Source organism: Chrysemys picta, chromosome 10, assembly GCF_011386835.1.
Source record: "Chrysemys picta bellii isolate R12L10 chromosome 10, ASM1138683v2, whole genome shotgun sequence".
Lineage (NCBI taxonomy): Eukaryota > Metazoa > Chordata > Testudines > Emydidae > Chrysemys > Chrysemys picta.
In genome coordinates, this window is record NC_088800.1 from 86647460 (window position 1) to 86673572 (window position 26113).

Below are 26113 nucleotides of genomic sequence, written 5' to 3' on the forward strand. Positions count from 1 at the left end.
GTGCTTTGGCTCTTGCTGTGCCTGTAGCCCATAGCATGGCTTCCAGAAGTGCTACAATTCAGCTGTGGGACTAGGCCCTGATACCTCTCAAAGAACTCACCATGGCCTGCCTGTCACAGATCCCCCAGAAACACTGCCTAGCCCAGTGCCAGGTGCTCTGAGTCAGTCACAGCTGCAGGGAGGGTTTTGATCTTCCCCTGTTAAGATGCAGGATTGGGCTCTACTGGGGGGGAGGGGAGGAGAGAAAGGGCTGCACCTCAGCAGGGAGTCCCTCTGCCCATTTGAGGCCAACCTGAGTAATTCTTCCTCCCTCCCTCCCCCCCCCCCCCCCCCCCCGGGGGAACTGAGTTACTGGTTTTGTCTCTTCCCTGCCTAACTCTGCTATTCAGGGGCAAGGGGTGAGGTCTCTACCATGCTTTAGGATGAAGGCTCATCCCTGAAGAGCCTGTGTGGGGCAGTGCCCTCTCTAGATGATCAATGCCCCTGCCTGCTATCTCCACAGATGAGGTTGTGGGAGTTCTGCCCAGAGAGGAGGGGGCTACTCTACCTCACATCACCTCCAGTTCCTCCAAGCTAACAGTGTAGAAAACATGGAGCTGCCTCCCCCAGCAGAAATGGATATTAAATATCCCCTAAGCTAAGTGCTGGGACTAGCTGTAACCCCGCACAGCCCAGCACTAATACCCCAGGGGCTGGGGGCTGCCTCTTCAAGCTCCGGGGGAGCTATAGACCTATTTCCCTGCATGCACAGGAATCTTCTGTAACTCACACCAGTTCCAATCTTGCTGCTGGAGGCAGTGCTGGGTCAGCCATGCACAGCCTCCTGGGTGGAGGGAGCTCTGCCTGGGGAAGCTAGCAATGCCAGCACAAGGCCTTCAGCCTGTCAGGCAGCATCAACCTGCAGTTAAAAAAAAAAATCTCACTGCTTTCATCGCACAGAGCCAGGAAAGCTGGGTTATTAACCCACAGGGGGGAGGAGACAGCTTCCTCTGAGGTCTTTTAAAGGGCCAGTGCTCTACTCATCCACCCCCAAAACCCAATCTGCCCAGAGGGAATCTGAGCTTGGCCTGACAACAGGAACAGTCAGGCTGCCTTGGCCCAGGGAGAATGTTTAGAGGGGCCTCGCAGAAACCCCCTTTCTCTACTCACAAACCTGTTACCTCCACTGCTACTGCTTCATTACTAGCAAATCCTAGAGCTGGTCAACAAATTTCCTCTCACAACAGTGTTTGATGGCAAATGGAGAATTTAGTGAAGATAGTTGTGAGAAATGGCTGTTTTCTCTGGAAAGTTTTGGATTTCTCAGAAAAGAGACAGGTCTGAAAAATGACATTTCAGTTTGGAAATGGTGCCTTGTTCCCCTGTATGGGCTGAGCTCCCTGGCCTGACTACATCTCCCATGATGCTCTGCCTCCCCTCTCCCAGAACAGAGACCTCGGTGGACCTTGGGAGACGCAGTCCAACAAGGCAGCCTGACCTCTAAAGGAGAATGGGAACACGATGCACCACAGTGACCTTCCAAGGCTGCAGCTTTTGCCCAAAATTGTTCAATATTCAAACTTTCTGCCAAAACCATCACAATTTCCAGAGCCAGGGACACACACACACACATTTTTGATCATCTGGTCAATCCCTCAAGAGGACAATAGCTACCTGGTTTGAACCCAGATCTCTTAGAAGGCAGTTCTGTAATTTAGGTCTGAGCAGTGTTGTGTGGGTCACTGAGGATCCAAAAGGACTCAACTCTGGCAGGGCTGAACATGTACATTTTGGGGCCTCACTACCTGTCCCTGTCCCTTTCCTTTGGAGATACAGCTCCTAAGCAGGGCTTTCAGACAGCTCCTAAGCAGGGCTTTCAGACAGCACTCCGTGCTGAGTTTCTTTCCCATTTTAACAAGTCCAAACTTTCAAAACAATTTTTTATTTACAACATTTTGTATAAAATATTCTCTGCCATATAAAATGTTCTGAATATACACAAGTACAAACTGATTGTCACCAAAGGAACACCCCCCCAACACCCACATACAAAGCGAAATCAAAACATACAAAACCCACGCCCCTAGAGAGGAGAGCACTGCCCAGGGGAGCAGAGCTAGCAGGAGACATTCAGGCATAGAGCCCCCAGACCCAGCAGCAACAGTGGCATGAGTTATCTATAGGCTCCCACACTGGCTCCAGTTGGGATCAGTGGAAACGGTATGTGGGTTGAAGTCTGGCCAGGGCTGCGTCCCAGCAGAGTGAAACCCTGCTCCCAGGCTCTGGGGATAGAAGGTCAGACCTTGAGGATGCCCACGTCCCACCTCTGCTGAAGGGGTATTTTTCTGTCCTTGCTGGACTGGAACATGCCTTGTTAGTGGGAAGGCTCCAGTAATCTCTCCTCCCCCATTTCTTGACCCAGGCCCTTGAGAAGGAGTTAGAAACATCTAGTTTGTAATTCATCACTTGAGACCCCAGGCCTGCAGAGAATTCTGCCTCCAGGCAGGCCAGACCTGCTCACTGACTGGGTCCCAGGAGAAGGAAAAACAGGAAATGCTACCTCCACCTCCATGTTCTCTTGGGCACGGGGGTCAGATTCTGCCTCCGCGGTGAAGAGATTCCAGCTCAGACGCTGCCAAGATGCTAGAGCCAGAGCAGCCACAAAAGAATGTGGAAGCGGTGGCCATTTCTCCAGAATCCTGGAGGCCCTGGGAGTGGGGGAGGCCAGGTACACCTTACACTCCAAGGGACGGGCTCTCTGCATGGATGAGGAGGCCCCCCTCTATACAAAGGGCTCCTCCTGAACAACAGCATCCCCCATCAAACGGGAAACAATCACTTGGGGTTCCAGAGATGTGACATCTGGCATCCATCTGAGACCTTCAAGCCTGTGAGCTGTGATGAACATGGGCTGCTGCAGACTGAGAACGGAGAAAGTGTTTGACTCACCAGAGACACAGGGACTTCATCATTGAGATTCTGTTGGGATCCTCTCCTACCTGCCTCCAGAGCTGGGCAACCCCACTCCTTTAATGGGCCAGGTGGGGCAGAAAAGAGGCAACAGGAGGTGCTCCTGCACCCAGGCCCTGAGGTTACATCCTGTAAGCTGAGCTTCTACAAATCCACTCGATCCAGCCCCAGTGACATCTACTGGCCCCTAAAACAGTGGGGAAGGGCCACAGTGAGAGAGAGAGAAACCTCTCATTTCAGCACTGCCGGTGGCCTACATCTTCTGTAGATCGTGGACAAAAAACCCAGCACAAATGCCAGGCGGGTATGTTGTCCAGCTAGGGCATAAGACTATATCCAGTGTCAAGACCACATCAGTCCTGCCATTCACATTGAAGTTTTAAACAGACAATCAGACAGACCCCAGTTTCCAATAGATCAGCACAGAAAGGAATCAATGAGAGAAGTTTGTTGCATCAGCCTCTGCCCTAGCAGATGCATACAGGCAACAGAGGACCTTGCTGTTTCCCACTCTGATGCTTAAGGGCTGGCACGGGAAAGACAGTGTCTTGGAAGCAAAATATAAATAGGCGAAAACATTTTCAATTAAAAATGGTAAAGCATCTCGATGCAGCTGATGGTGTGATGATTGCCACACTACAGCCCTATAGGAGAAGTCTCTTCCATTCTAATCCCCCCCCCCCTCCCCGCTCCAATTATCCTCTTAGCTGAAATGTCTCGTGATGGAGCTTAAACCAAACATTTACGTTTGGCTAAAACCCATTCAGATTCCCAAGAAAAAAGAGAGCCCGTGTCTACAGGCGTGTGTGCGCATGCACATACCTACCTCTCCAGGGATGGCTTTGCTCGGGAGTCACACCAGCCCAGTCTGGATTTACAGCTTTGCACTTAGTGACCGGGCCTCCGTCAGGGCCAGGCACACGCCATGGTTGAGAGAATTGGCGGCACCCTGGGTGTGCTTCCCTGTCTGCTTCAAGCCCACACTGCGTGCTGTTATCTAGCTGGGACACTCCAGCCTGGGTCAAACAGGTGACGGTCCATGAAGCAGAAAGCAACTGTTCTATACATGTCCCTAGCTGCTGCCCTCGGTGGCCCTGGCCCCGTTGACAAACCCATTTCCCACAATGCTCTACAATCTGCTCAGATTCCTCTGGATGGGTCACCTCCCTGGGAGAGAGTTTTCGTTCTCTGAAATGATTCAGGATCAATAGCAGCAGAGAATGAGCAGGATGGACACAGGACATTCGGGCCAGTCTCTGGCTGAGCCAACAAACGGAGGTGTTAGGGTTGGGATCTTCAAGCCAAGACACCGCTTAGACTCTAGGCAGTTTAAGAGGCGCCTGTGAAGGGGAAGGGTTCTAGCCCAGAGGATTCAGGGGACTGGAGAGGAGCCCAGTGGAACTGCAAGCTCATTGAGATCAACTAACTACCGTGGGACCCACCTGCCCCATCAGCACACGTGTGAAGAGCAGAAGCAAGAGGACCTGTCGGACTGGCTACAGAACCATTGACAAGTCCTGGTTCTGCCCTGGACTGCAGCTGCTCAGCACGGGGAAGAGCTACAGTAATGTCCTGTAAATACCATGGCCAATGCCGTTTTCGTTTAAAAGACATTCCCGAGAGAGCTCACTCCCTTCCACCCCACCTCCAGAGTCTCTCTGTTTCCCCACACGAGGCATTGTGGGGAGGGATAGCTCAGTGGTTTGAGCACTGGCCTGCTAAACCCAGGGTTGTGAGTTCAATCCTTGAGGGGGGGCATTTAGGAAACTGGGGTAAAAAATTCTGTCTGGGGATTGGTCCTGCTTTGAGCAGGGGATTGGACTAGATGATCTCCTGAGGTCCCGTCCAACCCTGATATTCTATGATTCTATGCGATTGAAGGAGTAGCCCCAGAGAGACGAACTGCTGAGAAAACTCCCTTGGGTTCCCACCACAGGCCTCTCCCTGGAAAGGTAGGCAGTGACATCCCCAGAGTGCTAGTGCCAGGGAGTGTCTGGAGATGCCATCCAGCTGCTCTCCAGGGAAGGTGGAGCTCCAGAACCAGTTTAGGGTGGTTGGCGGGGTTGTGAAGCTGTGCTAGGTCTTGGCAACTTAGTCGGCAGGATAAAATCCTGCAGAAATCTCTGCATTAAAAAAAAGATAAAATTGAGGCACATGTTGTCTGAGCCCCACCTGCTGGGATCCCTGTTCCAGCAGGATTCACCAGAGAGCAACCTTAGCAGCATAGGCCTTCACTCTAAGTTCTCTCCCAGGTGTGGCTTCTCCACTCATCTCCAAGGTCTCCTGGCTGCTGATGATAATAGGGGTGGAAGAGCCTCTCTGTGGCACAGATCTGCATGGCTCTGTGTGTGTGAAGCAGCAACTGGGGGAAGCGAGAAGTAAAGTACTGAACAAACTCATCAGGAACAGCCCCAAGAGTCTCCTGGACGTCTGTTGGCAGCTCGTGGTAGTGATGCTTCTACATGGGAAACAGTGAGATTAAACACGATTACCTGGGGTCACTGCACGGGGCACGCTGGACCTCACGCTGCTGGGGGGTGACAGTACCTTGTTCCTCATGGCCCGCAGAAGGTCACGTACTGAACTGCCCTTGTATGTTCGGAACTTCCTCAAGTCTGGAAACAGCAAGAGACCCAAATAAGCATCAGCAATGTTGGGCCTCTGCGGTAATTTGCTAACAGGGCATCAGAGCGGGAAATATTTTCCACTGGGGGGATGCACGGGGCTGTGGGACCGTCTCCCGAGGGAGATCTGCTTGGGGCATTTAAGACTGGGCAGAACAAAGCCCTGTCGAGTGGAAGGGCTAGTTGGATTCATCATCCCTTCTGGGTCCATGGGTTTCAGTGCTGGTCATTTGATTTCCAGCTGCCAGGAAGTGACAGCTGTCATTACATGAGCGCACGACACAAGCACTGGAAAGCTCCATGCAAACACTCCACATGGCTCAGCGTGAAACGGCTCTGTGAGGTTACTGCCAAGTGGTGAGCCTGACACCTGAGCCTTTACCTGTCTGCAGCGGGACAGAGATGTGAGCTCTCCAATTCAATTTCACGACCGAGCGCCCCCCGGACTCCAAGGCAGTAAGAATGGGTCCCTCGGCAGGTTCCTTCTCAATACGGTCGCTGACGTCCTGAAATCCAGAGAGGGGTGAGGTGGTCAATGGAAACCTCACTTTGTACTCACTTTGTACCAGTGCTGACATTTTCCAAAGGCGTATGGACACTAAGGGGACGTAGGGCTAGTTCTGCTCAACACTGGGTGACAACGGAACTTAGCAGCATGGTCCACCTACAGGAGAGACTGGAACCGAAGGCAAGGCCTATCGGCTAGGACCCGGAGGATTCTGGGAAAGGTCCCCCACAGTTGGCTGCAATGAGGTCTAGCAGAAACCTGACCCCTGACAGACCCCAGCCTCCATCACGGTGAGATGAGGTATTTGAAACTGTTTTTTCTAGAGGAGAGATGGCTCCACGCCAAGGCACTTCCCTCCACAGGGTCACTGCCCCCAAACCTGAGAGAAAGCTTTTCACTCTCCTTGCATGAAAGTCAATGGCTCACAATTAACGCCCCCTGCGCTCTGCAGACAGCTGGACCTACAATCTATGGCAAGGACCCTGAATTCATTTAACTTAAAAGGTGTGTGTGTCAAGTATCAGGGGGTAGCCGTGTTAGTCTGTATCTACAAAAACAACAAAGAGTCTGGTGGCACCTTAAAGACTAACAGATTTATTTGGGCATAAGCTTTCGTGAGTAAAAACCTCACTTCTTCGGATGCATCCGAAGAAGTGAGGTTTTTACTCACGAAAGCTTATGCCCAAATAAATCTGTTAGTCTTTAAGGTGTGTGTGTGTTTTACTGCTATAAACACACAAGTGCATGATCCAATCAGCACCGCAGTCTGTGTTGTTTATTTTTGCATTCAATTCAATCTATTTGATCCTCTCCACGTTGCCAGTTTTCAGAGTGCTGCGGAGTTCTGTGCTGACAATGAAGGTGGGATGCTGGAGATTTGACAACTGGCTAGGGGACAGCTGGGGCTTTTGGCACAGGGAGCAGTTTGGTGCTGTGGGATCATCATATTAGCTGGTGTGAAAGTAGAATGAATTATATTGTAGAAGTGGAATGAATTAAAGAAATGCTGTATGTTCCTTTAAGCAGGAATGAGGAATGTTGAGATAAAGTTGTCAGGAAGAGGAACATTAAGGTATTAAACAATGGGTTCACTTAAGCTGATAGTGGGACATTAACAGGAGATTGTTGAGAGTTAATAAGGACATGAGATATGTGTCTAGCCCCAGGTAAACTTATCAGTTCTGCTCCCTTTGTAAGCTTGTTAATTTCACCTTGTATGGGGCTCACGTTTTCTGGGTGTATTAGCAGAGAGCTTTTGCTAATAAACTGAGTGGTCTGACAAATTGTGAGTCCTGAGTCTGACTTTGACACTGGATGTTTCTGAAAAATTGATCAGCAGCGAAATAAACTGTCATCTTTAGGTTTCAGAGCCAATACTTCATTGAGCTCAAGGGGACAGTTCACACCTCTCAGAGCTTTTGTTTCAGGCTCGCTGTAGACTCAGGAAGACAGCACTGTGTTGGTTATGCTCTGATCGTATTTTCAAGATCTTTGTAACCAAAAGGTCTAGAAATAGTGTTGGTTGCTTGTCTTAAATGAAAGTTCAGAATCTGCTGCATGGAATGGAGCCCACAGCTAAAGAATCCTGGAACAGAAGGAGCCCTGCTCACAAAAAGGCAGTCATTGCAGGGGGTGGATTTTATAACCACAGAGCACCAAACCAGCTGGGACTAGCTGAGAATCCCGGGCTTCAGGAAAAGCACCAAACAGCTTGTTTTCTGATGTCACAGAATAGAGCTTTCATTGCTGAATTTGGAAATGGGGACAGAAGGACTGGGATCCACCCTGCTCAACCAGAGGGGTCTCACCTGGAAGAACTGCAGCTGCTTCTCCCGACTCCAGAAGAAGGGATGCATGAGGACCTGCGGGGCCGATGGGCGCTCCTGGGGCTCGTTGCTGATCATCACTGAAATCAATTCCCTTGCAACAACGTTGTCTTGGATGTGAGAGTGAAAGCAGAGAGCAGGTTACTAACACCCTTAGGGTTGAAGGGAGCCATCCACACCTTGAGCTCAGAGCTTTCACTACAAGTCACAGCTCAACTCAGGTTACTAACTCTCTCCGTGATCTGATCTGAATCCCAGATCATTGCGAGACCACGAAATAAAACAAAATATGTCTGGCTCCTTCTATACACCAGACTCACCGATGCCTCCCCATAGGCAAGCTATGGGGCAAAGGAATATTTCAGACAAGTCGCTGGAAATACTAGTGAGATCTAGTAGGCTGTGGAGTCATCTGCCAAGGAGGAACCCCGCTGCTTGAGACATTTACAACTCAACTAGCTACAGCGCCAGAGATTACACTGCTGGCCATTAGGGAATGGACTAGACACGACCGAACAGGCCTCTCCCATTGTTCTAGGGTTCTAGAGCTGCTGCTGCGGACATGCAGTCTCTGTCCTCTGGGCATCTAAAATGCTGGTCCTGTGGCTGCAGCATGAGACAGAATCAGGAAACCAGGCTCTGTCATGATTTCCTGGGTGACCTCAGGCAGGTCATTTCATCTCTCTGTGCCTCAGGTTCCCTAGCTGTAAAACAGGGTTAGCAGTACTGACCTGCCTGCCTTCCTCGCCCGGGCTAGCGAGGCTAGAATAAATCAACATCTGCAAAGCGATCTGAGAGCCTCCGATGGAAGGTGCTGCAGAGGAGCCGGGCCAGAGCGGTTCTGCAGCACCCAGATTCTACAGGACTGGGAGCTCTATAAATGTTCAGACAGCCTCAGAGAAGGGTCCTTACCATGAGTGTCTTCCAACAGCCATGCCAGGTGGTAAGTGCCCAACAATATATTAGCCTGTCGCCGTAAGCTGTCCCCGAAGGGGTGCTCCCCACCTGACACCACGTAGTAAAACACGCAGCCGGCTGAGAAGATATCCACCGCACACGTCTGCAAAACACAACCAGGGCCATGGGAGCGCTCAGCGTTGGTGGGGGAGGGCCTTTGAACTTCCCCCTTGTCTCTATTTCTGAACGCGAACACTTGATTGGCTAAAGATTTAGCCAGGCAACCGCTTAGTTTGAGCTCCAAGAATGACCACCTAGTGGTCTCTCTCCTGATAGGCGCGAGCTGCCTGCTGGGACCAGACTTTTCTCTGCAGAAAGGTGTCACGTTATTGATTTGAACTGGGACCATATAGAACATGGTTGCAACTAAAGTCCTGTAGTGGCACCAAATCTTGTATAAAGGGGGTCAAATGGGGTGTCTAAGACAAGGTTATGGTTTGCTGGTTATGATTATGCTGTCTATATGTGTGTAGCAATTTTGTAGTTGAAGTTATGAATATTGGCTCTATACTGTCTGTATTTCAAACTTAGGCTATGCTTCTGGGAGATATCCCAGACAAGTTGATGTTAGCTCTGCCTAGCCTGCTTGGTGGCCCATTAAGGACCATCAGCTATACAATTGACCCATTGAGAGAAGGCAGATACTGGTAACTCAGCAAAGTATGCAGGAACTTGCCCATGTGACTCCAAACTCCATTTTGCTGTAATTTTCCACAGTAAGAACAAAGAGGTGTTTTTGCACCTGGAAAAGACTATAAAAGGCTGATGCCTCATCTCCATCTTGTCTTCAATCCTGCTTCTTACCTCTGGAGGGACTTTGCTACAAACTGAAGCTCTAAACAAAGGACTGATGCCCCATCCCAGCTGGGGATGTATTCCAGAGACTTGATTTGAACCTGCAGTTTATTCTATCATTGGTACAAGACTGAACCAAGAACTTTGCCATTACTGTATGTAATTGATTCCATTTAATCAATTCTAGCTCTCATCTCTATCTTTTTCCTTTTATGAATAAACCTTTAGATTTTAGACTCTAAAGGATTGGCAACAGTGTGATTTGTGGGTAAGATCTGATTTGTATATTGACCTGGGTCTGGGGCTTGGTCCTTTGGGATCAGGAGAACCTTTTTTCTTTTACTGGGGTATTGGTTTTCATAACCATTTGTCCCCATAACGAGTGGCACTGGTGGTGATACTGGGAAACTGGAGTGTCTAAGAATTGCTTATGTGACGTGTGGTTAGCCAGTGGGGTGAGACCAAAGTCCTCTTTGGCTGGCTGGTTTGGTTTGCCTTTGAGGTGGAAAAACCCCAGTCTTGGGCTGTAACTGCCCTGTTTTAAGCAATTGGTCCTCTCCGTTGGGTCCCGCCAGAACCGCATCGTTACAGAAGGGAGTTTAACAGAACTCCTGGATGTATGCAAACAGTTCTCTCTGGAAGCTCTTTGGAGCAGGGACTGTCCCTTTCTCTGTGTCCGTGCAGCCCCTAGCGCAATGGGAACCTGATCCTGGCTGGAGCCTTTGGCTGACACTGCAGTAGAAATACTGAGAGGAGATTTTCAAATGCTCAAATGGGAGCTGGGCCCCAGGGTGCCATTTGTGACCTTTGTGGGGATTTTTAAGTTAAGAACAGGTGCAGGGTTTTAGGAAACCTGCTTCCAGCCCCCAGAGACACCCACACAGACCAGTAGCATGGGGGCCAACACAAGGACTTCCAAATCCTTAATGCCAAACTATTTGATTCTCTAGCAGTGATTGAGGCACCAGCTCTGAGGGCAGCTGCCTCCCTCCCTCGCTCCCAGATGCCCAGCACGGTCGCTGCCTTGCAGCAAAGCAGAGAGTTGGAGCCTTAGACGTGGGCAGAATGAACACCCCTCTGCAGGTGCAGGGGAGGAAGCGGCAAGGACAGAAACTGAGCTCAGCAAGCAGGGCTGAGAGGACACGGCAACAGCACACTCACGGGGTTCTCCTGTGGGTTCTCTCGCAGCACCTCCGGTGCGATCCAGCCCTCAGTGCCTGGGATTCCAGAGCGGAGGCTGAAGCTGTGCCGTCCCCCCTGCAGCTTCTTGCACAGGCCGAAGTCGGAGATGACAGCCCGGATCTGCCCGTGGCTGTTTGGGACAGAGATGAGGATGTTGCAGGGTTTCAGGTCACGATGAACTGAAAGAAACATCGTCCAAAGTGAGCTGGAGTTACCTGCAGAAGAGGCTGTGCAGCTGGAGGGCTGGGGTGGGGCTAGAGCGTCACCAGGGAATAACCTGCATGCCACCAATGCCACCGCACAGCGTGGGTCAGCGAGCAGCAGTCCTGCCTCTGAAACTGAAGGCTGTGGGTTCAAGTCCTGCACCAGGATTTTGGGCTGGAGAATTTCCCTTCCACAGACAATTCACCAGAACTGAACCTATTGCTCTAAGGCAACAGGCATCCCAACCAAAGCTGGGGGCAAGAGCTCCCTTACCTATGTTCAAGGAGTGCAGGTGTGCCAGGCCTGATGTGGTCTGATACAGCAGAGACACTGGATCCAGGTTCCGACGATCAAAGCTGGGGCTTTCCACATACTAACACCACCACATGAGAAAAAAACCAAAGAGGAAGTTCACCCAGGTCTGCATTTACCAGAGTCAGAGATTTATAAGGACTTTTTCTTCTGCAACCATAAACCACATCTTTTCCCAGCTTAAATCCTGGGATGTAGAAGAAAAGGACCAAGCTTTTGGTCCTTGGGGGAGGGATAGCTCAGTGGTTTGAGCATTGGCCTGCTAAACCCAGGCTTGTGAGTTCAATCCTTGAGGGGGCCACTTAGGGAGCTGGGGCAAAATCAGTACTTGGTCCTGCTAGTGAAGGCAGGGGGCTGGACTTGATGACCTTTCAAGGTCCCTTCCAGTTCTAGGAGATGGGATATCTCCATTAATTTACATTTATTTAAACCTCGAGTCTGAGGTTTGCATTCCCCTGGCAGAACCTCTCGGTTCATACAGCAGACGGAAGCAGCAGCAGCAGCAGCACCACACTTCACTGCAGGCCTTACAGAAGGGGACAGGAGCATGCCCCATTAGCTGTCCCGTGTGCACAGGAAGCCTGATGAAGCACTAGCTGCACTGCCACCTAGTGCCAAGGGGATCGAATAAGCAGGTGAATGAAGATGGTTGCCTAACGTATACATTTATATCTTCGGGGTGCCTTGCAACTCCCCCGGCGTGAGCAACGCAAGCATTATCGGTTCTCTCTTGTTCTGCAGGTGTGGGAACAGGTGTAAAGAGGTGGAACGACCTGCCCTAAGCCACACAGGAAGTTAGGAATTCCTGGGTCCCATCCCCACACTTTAGAACATGCTACCTCCTGTGACAATATGGCAGGCTGGGCCATTAGTAGCCGATGACAAACAAGCGATGAAATAGTTCCATGAGGACCCCTCGACCTGGACTGCATCGCAAACACAGAGCTAACAGCCTCCTTGCAGCACCAGCCCGCTGGCTCACCTCCTGCAGCGTGGCAGAGCAGAGCTCAATGGCAATGTAATGGAACTGCTTGTCCTTCTCCGTACAGAAGTAGCGCACGACATTGGGGTGCTCGTCCGACTCCCGGAGCAGTTGGACCTCCCGGTCGATGAGGTGAAAGCACTCAGGCAGAAGGCGCTTAACAGCCACATTCCGGCCATCAAACTGCCCCCTGGGATCAGGAGAGAGAGCCACCATCACACCCTGCCCACAGGCCAGCCAGCCCAGACACACAAGAGACTCTCAAAGAGATCCACCCAGGTTCTGGCCTAGCCCAGGAACTAGTCCCCGAGGGCTCCCCAGTGGGACATCAGGAGACGCACCACGAACACGAGGGCAACTGGGCCTCGGCTGAAATCTCTGCAGCCACCGGGAAGGACCAGATTTGGTTGAGCCTTTTCTCAGAGAAATAAAGTCCCCCCGGCCTTCAGAGCGAGTTCAGTCCTGGGGAAAGGTGCTATAGCTACAGCCCAGGGGATTCTGCTCGGCGTCAGGCAGACCAAGCAACGGAGCCTTTCTGTGCACCAGAGCAGACACCGCATGGGCAGGGCGGCACAGTGCAGCGCAGGCTTCCTCCAGTGTGTCTAGACGCCAGCCAAGAGGGGAGCTCAGTCCTTGGCTGCGACTGCCAGCTGGGGGGCCTGCTGTGCCAAGTGTGAGGGGGGCAGGGCTGGTAGCGGCCAGCTTTGTTTTCTACAAAGGCCACTGAATTCCAGTCCAACAGGAACCATCTGATTTGACCTGGGTGGGTGAGACAGGAAACCTCGATACCCCATTACCAGATGGCCCCAGAGCCAGACAGATCCACCTGTAAGGTCCTTCAAAGTTACTGCCATGGCTCCCAGCTCCAGGGAGGAAACAGTCGTGGCTCCTCCAAACCAGACATGGCATTAGCAAAAAGCAGGGCATTCTGGGGTGGGGACGGGGACTACTCACCTGAATACAAAGGTTCCCCTGGCTCCATGGCCCAGCACTTCCTTGGGGTTAAAGGAAACCTTCCCAACTACAGTCACATCGGGCTCTGCATCTGCAGAGAGTGCAGATCGGATTAACATCACTCACCATCCCCTCACTCACTGTCCACCTGCCTCTCTCAGGCCCCATCTCTACTTTCCTTCCTCTTCCCTGTGCTTGTCCAGCACCAGCCTCCTCTGTCTCCCCACTGATGTTAGAGCCTTCCCCTCTGCCTCTCTGCACCCCCTGGTCCTACTGCGGATGGCACCGTCTCTCCTGAATGCCCCGCTCTGGAACGGCTTGGGGAAAAACGTCATCCTGACCGGAGCTCTAGAACCTAGTTCTGCCTCCGAGCCTTGGCTTTTCCCTCCTAACGTGGCCCCCTCTGCACTCTGGGGAAGGGGACATGGGCAACCTGCCTCCCACAAGCTGGACCACAGGACAGAAGGCACCTCCCCATTGCCCTCCAGCACAGACCTTCAGCAGCTCCAGACACAGCCAGATCCTGGTCGGCCATTCCGTTGGGCAGGTCCTTCTGTGAGGAGGATGGGCCTGAGCTCCGTGACAGCTGCGAAGATGTTCGCTGGCTCCCACTCAGCGATTCCTCAGAGCTTGGGGGAAGACTCTCCCCAGAGACCTGGCCTGGGGAAAGCAGTCCCTGCTGCGGCCAGAGCTGCAGTGGCTGCTCCAGCAGTTTCTGGGGCACAAACAGCATGGGGATGTCTCAGTTTCTTGGAAAAGCAGGTGATGCAGATGAAGCTTCCGAGGCAGCATTACCACCCTGAACGCAGCAACGCGACAATTCTCCCTCCCCCATGACAGTGAAGGAAACCGGTAAACCCCCTCCTGGGGTCAAACAGCTCCAGTGGGGGTGGGCTCTGTGCAGTGATGGGAAAACTGAGCTTTTCTTTCCCGGGCCCTTGAACCAGCAGAAATGTGTACTTAATATGACCCTGGAGAGGCCTGCAGGGTTAATTGATGGCTGCCGATTCCTCTGGGGCAGCATGGGGAGGGCTGGTGACAGGAACGGCACAGCACCCTGTATGGCCATGCTAACCAGGACACTGTGTACCAAGGAATAGGGCAAGCAGCGACCAGAGGGAACTTCTAGCCCCCAAACCAGGGGGACTGCTGCCCAATCAGTTCCTGCAGCTGCCAGCGAGGGGCACCGCAGAGAGAAGAAACACTCACTCACCCTGAGACCGAAGCTCAGGAGCAGAACGACCCCGCCCAGTAGCACTGCAGTGACCACAAGGTCCCAGCTGCCTGATTCCGGGTAGATTTCCATTTGCTCTGCCTGGGTGGAATCCCAATGGTACCGCCCATCACTGCCCGTGCTGGCCTGATCCTCCATGCCGTTCGGGGTCAGAAACTGCAACACAGAGCCAGGGTAACGGGTTACACCAATGGGGACCCCCAGACAATCTGTGCTCTAGACTCCATCCCCCACAGCTACCCCCCCCATGCAGGAATGCACATGGAGCATGCCTCCAATTCCTCGCTCCCCCTGGTAAACCCCACATGCCAGGATACACCAGCTTGCTTAGCACACGAGACATCTCTCCTTGCCCCTTTGGGTGCCCCCCATGTGCCACAGACCTTTGGGCAGCCCCTCAGACAGTCACACCACTCACGTCATCAAACAGAGTCTTGGGAGGGGAGGTCTTCGGGATGATGGCTTCTGTAGTCTTCCTCAGGGTCTCTGGAAAGGCTCTTAACATTGTGGTATGGACCACAGGAGGCAGCTCGTGGTGCCCTGCGGGACGGAGAAAGCGCTCACCTGAGCACAGTCACACCTCAGTCTGCTTACCTGCTCACAGCTCCAATCTGAGCCCAGCAAGGCCCCAGCCAGACACACAGCATGGGGGTGTCTGCCAGGATGGGAAACATCTGGGCCTCACGCATGAAGGGAATCAGAGCAACATCCTGTTGGCTCAATCCCTGGGAGTGGGCAAGGACCCCTGGAGGGCCATGTCCTCAGACCATGGAGGAGGAGTGGCCCACACAAGACCTCCTTCAGTGGCAGCTTAGGCAGTGACCACTTTAGAAACTCCTCAGCCCAAGGGCCTGACCCCACGTGCCGGGTGTGACCGCTTGCAGTTACACTGCTGCTGCTTCACAACATGGGCCAAATTTTCAAACATGCTGCTGCAGACCTGTTCACTTGACATCACGACTGTGCACACAGTATTGGGGCGAGCACATGCACCTGTTTGCAACGGCTATTCCCCAGGCACGATCTCTGCGCACGCAAATCGGGTGCAGCGATTCATTCACTTGCATGCACATTGGTGAGCCTCACTTTGGTGAGACTCTGCCCCCCATGCCTGCACAGGAAGCGGTTCCCGGCAAGGAGCCAGGGATGCAGTGACGCTAGCTCCCAGGAAAGGGAATCCCAGCCCTAAGTCATTGCAGGGTCTTGCGGGTGCAGATCACAGCACAGGTTTTATTTAAAGTACCATGCAAAGCAGGTTACTCTGCCACAGTAAAGAATACCCCCAAACCTGCTCCCCCTTCCTGGGACAGGCTCCAGGAGCAACGGGACAGGGAATGCCCTGCCGTGCCCTGGAGCCCTCACCTATGAGCAGCCACTCGTTGTGCAGGGAGCTCATGCTGCCCTGCGGATACTTGACATCTGTGCTTGGTGTGATCTCACACTCGCCGGACTCTCTCACTGTCACATCATCCGTGGTGGGGCCATCGATCCTGGCCAGCGTGATCCCCTGGGGCTGGAGGAGTCAGACAGATCTGTAAGTACCAGGCAGGGCAGACGTGGTACTCACACCCACTCGCCTTGCCAGTCAAGGGCACGTAAGGGGCAGGCGGAGATATGGGACACTTACCACAAGTGCCACGCTCTCATGGACCAAGGAGGTCAGGGCGTAGAAGCTGGCTGCATGCTTCCCTACGTAGAGCGTCGGCCTGTGGTGCAGAGACAGCATCAATCCCAGCCTTTGCCACCGCATGGGACAAACTGAGCAACATAAATGCAGTGAGACCTCCCAATGAAACAGCCTTGGGGGGACCCCCAGCTACACCCCTGGTTCTGAGACACAGCCAGTTCCTTCCAAGGTGGAGAGGGGCAGGAAAGCATTTGATCTACCTTAACTTAAATTCCAGCCCTAGCATGTTCCTGGAGAGCCACTGTCCTCTCACCCAAGAGAGCATCGACTCCATCTCCAGAGCGCTCCTCAGTGCGTTGCCACCCTCATCCCCACCCGTAGGTACCAAGGTGCAGCCCCCAGCACGCTGCTACCCTCCTGCCCTGACCTGGAAGGCCCCTGAAACACCTACAGCAGCTGGGTCTTGGTGGTGGAGAAGTCCTTCATGGACTGGTAGTTCCACTTGATGAGGCGGATGTCCTGTGAGTGGAAGGTCAGGTAGCGCAACGTCTCCATGGCCACGTTGAGGTGGGGGACCCGGCGCAGACTGTCTTGGTGCCACATGTACAGCCCCACCACAGGGGAGCCGTAGTTCTGCATCCACAGGACATCACCGCTCTCCTTGTCCACAGTCACTACCAGGCCGTCCCCACTCGACGCAAAGTGAGCCATCTCTAGCCAGAGACACAAGGCAGCTAGTCCCACAGCATTTCCCGGGGAAGGTTATCTCCCCCACACCCCTTCTCACAGACTCTTTAGTCTCCCCAGTTACACACAGGTTGGGAATGCTGTCCACTGATGCTACTGGTGCATGCACCATTTGCTGGGTCACCACAAGGAGCAAAGCCCCTCAATCCAAACCAAAGGCAGCTTAGAAGGATCCTATAGCCCCAGCATCCCCCGGATCCACAGGGGCTGGGAGCAGGGAGGTCTTCCAAGACACGTGTGCTCTTTAGTCTGCCCTTCAGAAGTGTCAGTGACTCTCCCCCAGCCCAGGAGAGCTGCACACAGCTTGGGGCACTGATCAGCTGGCACAGCACCTGTGACAGACACGTCCTGTCGCAGCATCCCACTCTCTCCAGTCAGGCAAGCTCTAGTCCTGAAGGCTGCCCACACACTCCCTGCCCCCTGCCCTCCCGCATGCTATTGTGGGGGGAAACGGCTCCCCGAGGCAGCACTGATTTCAGATCAATCCTTCTGGAAATGGAGAGCCTCCCATGCAGGGACAGCATTGCTTCAAGGCTCCGTGCGCAAGCAAAGCTGACAGGAGCGAATAACCATGGAGGCGAGGGGGGCCATTCTCCCTTTGGAAAGCTGGGACTGCCTCACTTGCAGCTGAGAACAGGATCTGCCCAGGGACTCACTGTAATCGTAGGCCTCGTCGTAGAGCTCTGCTGAGTAGTCGTGGTAGGTGGCATTCCACCGCAGCTCCCGGGACTTGGTGTCGTACATGGTGATGACATATTCTGGGGATCAGACAGTAACAGCTACAATCACGGTGCTGGAACTCAGGCGGCTATTCTACCCAGAATGAGGGGCCTTCCAAAGGGATGGGCGAGAGGAACAGGAACGGGATGCTGACCATTCTGCTAACTACTTCAGAAGGGAACCACCCCACAATGCTGCTAGGCAACATTGAACTAATAATACTACATAGTCAGGAAAGCAGAGGAGAGCCTCCCCCGGAGAAGCCCTGCCAGGAGGTCAAGGAGCATCAGAAGAGCTATAGGGATTGTCCCTTTTCATTGGGTAACCACTCCCCATTTGTAATGGGAAAGCAGGGCCTTTCACTCCAGCACAGCAGAACCGGGAACTTCCTCCAACAGTAAGGATGGATGGCAGCCTGACTCGACACAGGGAACGGCCCTTCAGCCTTATGGCTCTGCGCCTGCAACCAGCAGAAAGGGGGCTTGGCTTACGGGTGCGGCCAATGTAGAGGAGAGGAGTCGAGGGACACAGGCCATCCCAGGCCTCTGTCGACAGCGTCGTCTGCTTCTCTCCCGACTTGGGGTCCACGACGAACCATGTGTCCTCTTTCTTCCCTGGAAAGTCAGAAATGCCTCTCTCTCAATCTCCCATGTGCCTGGTACCCCTCTTTCAGAAGCCACTGCTTCTCCAGGGTCCTTAGGCCCTCTCCCATGCAACATCAACCCGTCTTCCCCTCAGGCCAATGCTCCCACACAGAATCACCCCACCCCCCTCCAGCGAGTTCCCCCGTCCCAGAGGGGTTGGCATGTTCATACTCAAATTCAGATCTCGCCTAACTCTGGCTTGGCTCCAAAAGGGAGCTCGCTATGGCTCCAGCACACAGATCTGCACCCCACTAATTTAAACCCCTGCAGTGCCAGGCTGTCCCAGAATCATCTCCATGGCAGTCTGGAGAAGGGAGCGGCTGCCTTATGCACTGGAGAAAGCCCCTCCTCTCTCCCACAGGAGGGGGTTGCTCATACCTGTGTAGAGGACGCCATCCGAACTGCGACATGGTGAGGACTGGACCAGCTCTGGGATGGTGAATGGGAGTTTCTGTAACAAACAGAGACAGTGCAGCGGCCTGTGAGTGACAAAGAGCCAGGGGAGACAGCCACATGCACCATGGTCCATCCCCCAAGAAGGGGGTCCTCCTCCTGCGATGCACAAAGACAAGCCAGTCAGCCGCAGGAGTATTCCTGGGTGAGGCCGACCAGCCAAAGCAGACAGGGAGGAGACCCACATGGCTTTGCTGTCTCTCCCAGAGGCCATTCCTAAGGTGGCGGGGGTTAGCGGGAAGATCATGAGGCCCTTGCACCTTCCAGCAGAGCTGCCATCTCCTGCCCTGTTTCCATGCTCCACTGCCAGGAAGGATGGAGGGAGCACTCTGTAGCCCCAGGTACTGACCATCAGGCCTTCTTTGTTTTTGCCTCCCAGGATGTACAGGCTGCCATCATTGGGGTCTGGGAGAAATGCCGGTCTGAAAGGAAGGAGAACAAAATGCCAGCCATGTCCTGCTTCAGGACACAAGTCAGCTACGCACAGGGGATAGGGCAAGGATCCCCCTCCGCTGGCTATTCCATGATTGTTCGCTACGGGGGGCAGGTATGCCTTCCGGTGGATCTCCTGGATACCAAACCAGATGAACTATTGGTCTGTCCAATACGCCAATTCCTACACAGTCACTCCACATCTACCCCATTCTGATGTCCCGGCACATCCCAGCTGGAGTCATTCTATTTGCCTCCATGAATTCCCCCTGCAGTTTCAAATGGATGCAGAATTTTTCCTCATTTCTCATCCTAAACTTGTGTGGTGTGTTACTGTGCGCTGTTAGACAGCTGCCGTGTCCACCCTGGAGGTGGCTGCACATTCAGCAGTGGGGGAAGAGAGTCCTACATTGCTGGTATTTGTAGCAGTTCAGGGTTCCCTGGGGAGGAAAGTCAACAAGGAATCATAACTAAGAGTGAATGAAGCCTGGAATATCAGCTTGGGAGATGCCCTCAGAGACACAAGCAGCCCAGACCAGTACTAGAGAGCCAGTGAGTGATCCATTAACAAAGGCCCCTCAGATAAACACCCCCTTCCAGAGGAGGCGAGCTCTGGCTTTGATGGCAAGTTTCTGGAGACCCTGCAGAGAATCTGCCCAGCAAATGCCTGCCTTTGCACTCACATAGGCTTTGGCTGCATTAGGGTCTCTCAGTAAGTTTACTACTGTTGCTCCCACTGGTAGAAGCACAAGTTTAGACAGGGCTCAGGGGCTGCCAGCATGTTGTTTAGCGCAGTTGTGAGCAAGGTTCGATGACACAGCTGCCGGACCTTGTCTACGACAGAGCTTGCATGGCAAAGTGGCACCAGTGCTAGTAAAGGGGGAAAGACTAAGAAAAAGCCCTGGCGTTGGGCAGGCTGCTCAACCTCTCGGAGCCTCCATTTCCTCATTTTGCACCTCCCTGGGGAGCAGCGAGGACTCCTTAGTCAGTGACTTCAAAGGCCTGGGAGGATGAGAAGTGGGAAGCTTTATTGCAAAGACAACGAGGAGTCTTTGTGGCACCTTAGAGACTAAAATTTATTTGGGTATATGTTTTCCAAGTGGGTTCTAGCCCACGAAAGCTTATGCTCAAATGAATCTTTTAGTCTCTAAGGTGCCACAAGGACTCCTCATTGTTTTTGCTGATACAGACTAACAGGGCTACCCCTCTGAAACCTGTTTATTGCAAAGGACACCCTGGGGAGGGGAGGGGAGATGATACTTACTCTGCCACATAAACAGGCACCTGAAGAATGGGATCTGAAAGAGAGAGTGAAAGAGACACGTCAGTTGCCTCCTCTAATGTCCCTGCCAGAAGGGGCCACGTGGCAGCATTCACAGCAGCCTTTGCAATCACATGGTTACAAGCTCAGATCATTTACCTATTTGCATTTCAGACCCAGCGGGGAGCCCCAAGCAGCCACAGCTGCTTGTGTGAAGCTGCCCAGTGGTGCACGTACTCCCCTTAAAACAGCAAGACCCCTGGGACTGGGATATGCACAAGGTGTCATTCACCAGTGTCCCCTGCTCAGAGCAGCACTGGCAGGATCTGAACAGGAGGGAGGGTCTCCAGCCCTTCTCAGCCAGGAGGAGAGTCTCGGGGATGGGGTACCCCCACAGGCAATGGCAATCCCAGGGGACCTGACCCCCATATAAACACCCTCCAGAGTCATTGCTCACCATCCTTCAGGGTCCACTTGATGTCGCCTGTCTTCTTACTCACAGCGTGAAGGTTCCCATCAAGGGTGGACACAAACAGCAGTGTTTCTGGGACAGTCACTGCGCTGCCAGCGAGACACTGAGGGCAGAAACGTGGCAAAGATAATACAGTGCCTGACCAGGACAACAAGATCAATTTAATGGGCATGACAACTGCATCCCCCGGTACACCACTCCACTGTGTCACTGAGAAAGTGCCCAATGGATCAAGAAATGGGGGGAGGAGGGTTCCCCCCTAAATTGATACCACCTTGTACTGTAATCCCATCAAGTCTCATAACTGAAGCAGAGTCAGGATGGGTCACCCCTTGGGAGGGAGACATGGAAAGAAACCCCAAATACAGGAATTGGTGCTATATAGGGTGTTCTCCCTACTGAGTCTGTGTTGCCTTGTGACAGGGTGTCTGCCTCTTTACTGACCAGGGTCTTGGGGCTAGCCAGCCCTGTTTGGAGACAGAGCCCTTTGAAGAACAGAGGGGATGATCAGACCCCGCTGGAAGGGGTCAGGGCTGAAAGAGCTCATTTGAAAAGGGAGCTGCAGGAAGCAGGCCTGACCGCAGGGCAAGAGATGCAAGGGGCCCCCTGCAGCCTGCTTTGGTCAGGGGAACAGGTTTGTGTTACTTTGCGAGTGTCACATTTGATGAATAAACTGTGTCCTGAAGACAAGGTCTGAACAGACTCTGGGTGTAGCATTAGTCCTTCCTGTGCTGGGAAGACAGGCCAGCAGCAGACAACATGTCCCCAGTAGCCCCATCGCAGTGTGACAAGGCGTTGTGCTGCTGGAGGAACGGATTATTTAACAGCAAGTGGTACTGCCAGCAGCAGAAGCAAAAGCTCCTGTCTTCCAGTCCCCTGCTCTAACAGCCAGCCTACCCTGCCGTTCCAGAGCTGGGAACCGAGCCTAGGAGCCGGCCTACCCTGCCGTTCCAGAGCTGGGAACCGAGCCTAGGAGCCGGCCTACCCTGCCGTTCCAGAGCTGGGAACCGAGCCTAGGAGCCGGCCTACCCTGCCGTTCCAGAGCTGGGAACCGAGCCTAGGAGCCGGCCTACCCTGCCGTTCCAGAGCTGGGAACCGAGCCTAGGAGTCCTGACTCTGTCCACTATTTATTTAGATTTGTTGAAAATACCTATCAATAGAGCTTGGTGTGTTTACATAGTTATCTAGCACACAAGAATCAAACACAAAATGCCCTCTCCCTTACTTCCTTAATCTGAATGTATTAGAAATCTTGTAGTTTCCCCAAGAGTCAGGATGTAGACCCGGATTTTTTAAGCCAAATTCCAGTTTGGATATTTACATTTCACTTCCCAAAATTCCCCCTGCAGTTGCATCTGGATATGGGATTCCTCTCGATTTCCTATCCTCAACCGTGTGTGGCTTTGTTGCGCTATGTCAATAGCTGTCATGATCTACCCCAGAGGTGGCTGAGTTTCAGCAGTGGGTGAAGTGGTTCCTGCAGACTGCCTGCTGAATTTGCAAAATGCTTTCTAGGTACTCACACTACAAATAATACTAAAAAAAAAAAACCACACACACAGTAGTTTGAACCCTAACAGACCCCTGTTTTCTGCCCTTCTGAACAGAACATAATTTAACATGGGGACAACCAGCAATCCACACCAGCATGCTCCAGGTGGGGATGAGCTATAGAACGGAGTGGCTGTTTCCTAAATCACATTTCCTGGACGCTTTGCTAAAGGGTGACACAAGCTCACCCAAATACTGGCTTCTCCCAGAAGCAAACTGGCTGGGCGGCTTTTCCTGCCAGAAATGCCAGTGATACTGGCTCAGGACTTTAATGCCATGGATTTTACTGACCCTGACGTTGAGATGGTAACTTCAAATCCCCCACAGAAACAATGCTCTGTGTGCATTCCTTGCACTGCCGATGCCAGCTCACACCCTGCACCTTCCCAACACAAGCCAGCCACACCCATCAGCAAACAGGACGGAGGCTGAGCAAACAGCACTAGGGCATGGTGGGGAAGGGCAGCAGGCACTCTAGGCTGAGGAGGGAACCACCTGCTCTTTCCTGCTGCTCAGGAATCAGAATTAGGATTTGAATTCCTGCTAATCAGCCCACCTGCTCAGAGCACCAGACCACACTGCTTCCAGTTCCCGTTCAGGCTCCAGTAAATAAGCCATTCTGCCATCCTCACGGCCTCCGTTGACTAGCTGCGCTTAGCACCGCATTACAGGAAAAAGGAAAAGGGGTGACCTCTGCTTGGCTCTTGGGCATTGCCAGGAGATTACACTGGTGGTGACGAAGTAGGTAGTCTTTTCTCTAGTGGCTCACCAGCCCAGAGGGCTCACTGGGCCATGTATCTGCCTTGGATTCTGGGTGCTGTCACTGGGTGGCCCAGCTCCCACCTCTCACTCCCTAGGGTCTGCTAAATACAACTAGATGCCAGAGTATAGCCCAGACAGGGCAGAGAAACCCAGACTGAAAAGAAAATCCAACCCTGGGCAGGGTGAAGAGAACAAGAGCAGGAACTAGCCAACAGCCTCCAGTAGGCTCTGTGAGGACAGCTGTGCAGGCTATCAATGGGGGCACCAACCAGAGAGGGACTTGGGCCATTGTTTGCTGAAACTCACTCAGCTGTAACTACATAAACAAAAGCCATTATCACCCAGCACAGTTCAAAAGCCATTCGGTCAACCCACTGGTTCTCTCCCTCCTGTCCCCATTGATTACTTTCATCCAACCCACCTAGCAGAGATGCTTCCGTGCTCACTCCCCTGCCAGCCATCTCTCTCTCTCCCCCACTTCTATCATTCCTTCTTGGTTAACCTGAAGTACATTTAGTGCTGGCTCGGCAGCTCTCACTTTATCAACAGGACAAGTTAAGCGCAGGCAGAAACAGGGCAGGCTCCCCCTCACTGTACCTCAACAATAGGCCTCCACCCACCCCTATGCTGTAGGTGCCAGCAGGCAGTGGTCAGTCTTCATGGACTGTTCAGTCCTTGGTCCCTGCTGAGACTGCAGATGAGAGCACAAAGAGGGCTAATGGAGATGGTGGCTTTTGTGGTGAAGCCACCTGACTGATGGAAACTGGGCTGTCACCAAACTCATTTCACAAAGGCCCCTGAGCAGGCATCAGTCACTATAACATTCTCTGCCCCTTTCTTCCTTTCCCTCCCTAGGCACACTGGAGTTTCTGACATCTCCTCCAAAGCCCTTCTCTTCTCTTCTGTGAAGGATGCCCAAACTAAGGAGCTGCCCAACCCCAGCACACAGCCCCAAGCGCCTGCACAAGTCTTAGAGACAAGGTTCATACACCTGCAGAATCATCCAACCAGCCTGTCAATCCCAGGAGCTGCTAAGCCTGTTCGTTTCATTGTTAAATAGGGTGGGTCTCTTTACATCCAGCAATTCTCAGGCTGCCATGCATGACTGGGAGATGTTCTGGCCAATCTTATACCATGCACTGAAAGGCTAGACTGCCCATTGTTACTAAACCAGATTTTATTCAGGTGCCTATTTACCCTCGGATGTCAAAGGGCTGGAGGTTTCTACCAGAGCCCTGGAGATTTATCTGTAATAGACTTTACCTTACAGACATTGCTGCAGCTGAACTACAGCTTCTCAGGGAATAGGAGGAGTGAAGGCAACACCTGGACACATCTCTCCAGACTCTAGGGGTACATCTACACTGCAATAAAACACTTGCCACTGGCCCATGTCATTGCAGTGTAGACATACCCGAACAGAACTATGGAGGGGGCAAGCTCTCTTCAGCCTGCCCCTGGCAGTAAAGAGTCATGAACAAAAGGTGTTTGTCAAAACTACCTGGGGACAATTTGTACTCTGGCCACTGTGCCCCCAGTCAGGTTTACCACTGGAAGCTGGGTGAGCTGCCCCTGAGTGCAGAGTAGCTTTATCCTGAAGCTTCCCCCTCCCGGACTCCTCACACTGACACACCCCCTCCTGGTGGAGGTGACCCCAGAGCCCCCCACACTGACAGGCTCCCCCTCCTGCTGGGGGTGACCCCTGAGCTCTCCCAGACCCCCCCGCCTGCTGGGGGTGACCCCAGAGCCGCCCGCACTGACAGCCCCCCCCACCTGCTGGGGGTGACCCCAGAGCCTGCCCCCCACACACTGACAGGGCCCCCACCTGCTAGGGGTGACCCCCGAGCCTGCCCCACACACACTGACAGGGCCCCCTGCCTGCTAGGGGTGACCCCCGAGCTCCCCGCACTGACAGCCCCCCCACCTGCTGGGGGTGACCCCCGAGCCCGCCCCCCACACACTGACAGGCCCCCTCACCTGCTGGGGGTGACCCCTGAGCCTGCCCCACACATACTGACAGGCCCCCCACCTGCTGGGGGTGACCCCAGAGCCCCCCGCACTGACAGCCCCCCCCCGCCTGCTGGGGGTGACCCCAGAGCCCCCCGCACTGACAGGCCCCCCCGCCTGCTGGGGGTGACCCCAGAGCCCCCCGCACTGACAGGCCCTCTTGCCTGCTGGGGGTGACCCCCGAGCCCGCCCCCCACACACTGACGACAGCCCCCCGGCGGGGGCGGCCTTTACCTGCGCCAGGTGAGCCGCCAGTGCCCAGAGCCCCAGCAGGAGCCGCCCGGGCAGGGCCGGCCCGGCTCTCCCGCCGCCCATCGTGGTGGCCGAGCTCGGCGGGGGCAGGGGCTGACATGCTGCTCGCCGGCCCCATGCCCCGAGGCCGCTAGCGCCGCCGGCCGCCCCGCATCCCGCCCGGGCGCTCCGCGGGCTCCGGCTGCCACCGTCCGGGGGGCGGATCTGGGCCCGGCCGCCGAGCGGCGCCGCCCCTGGGCCGCCCGGGTGGGCAGCGGCCTGCGCCAGCCCCAGCCGCCGGGGTCGCGTGGGGGTCCCGCGGGCAGGCGGGAGGCTCAGGCCGCTGGCACCGCCGGGCCCCGCGCCCTCAGCCCCGGCCGCCGGCGGGTTAATGATTCACCGCTGGCCTGGCGGAACCAGGATGCGGGTTTCCTGCCCCGCCACCACGTCAGCCCCGCCGGCCCCGCATGGCAGGAGCGCCCAGCCGCGGGCAGGGCGAGGCAGCACCCATGGGTGCGGGGGGTGGCGGCGGCAGCACCCATGGGTGCCCCCCAACTGTCCCAGCCCCTGGAGCTGCAGGGAGAGGGGCAGGGACCCCTCAGCTCTATGGGCCCAGGCGGCTTCCCCACGCTCCTCCTGGGGCAGGGAATTCCCTACACCCCCCTGAATTTCCCCAACA

At 54.0% G+C, this 26113-nt stretch overlaps 1 protein-coding gene across 2 annotated transcripts; it reads right to left on the reverse strand.

The window, feature by feature from the left end:
- Positions 1-1905: 1905 nt before the first annotated feature.
- On the reverse strand, positions 1906-25827 carry ERN2 (endoplasmic reticulum to nucleus signaling 2). 2 transcript variants are annotated; one of them, XM_008164862.4, is made up of 22 exons: positions 25438-25827; positions 20869-20986; positions 20415-20448; positions 19068-19140; positions 18644-18716; positions 18113-18235; positions 17558-17659; positions 16606-16867; positions 16155-16233; positions 15890-16040; positions 14946-15067; positions 14507-14683; positions 13789-14008; positions 13294-13384; positions 12340-12529; positions 11319-11418; positions 10821-11020; positions 8820-8967; positions 7890-8017; positions 5956-6079; positions 5497-5564; positions 1906-5407 (listed from the first exon to the last, which is right to left on the reverse strand). In XM_008164862.4, the coding sequence occupies exons 1-22, from the start codon at positions 25516-25518 to the stop codon at positions 5186-5188; spliced, it is 2886 nt and encodes a 961-aa protein (XP_008163084.2). In that variant the 5' UTR covers positions 25519-25827; the 3' UTR covers positions 1906-5185. The 2 variants fall into 2 exon arrangements, with proteins under 2 accessions (XP_008163084.2, XP_023958128.2); XM_024102360.3 differs by having other exon boundaries at positions 13294-13378; positions 25438-25651.
- Between the last annotated feature and the right edge of the window lie 286 nt (positions 25828-26113).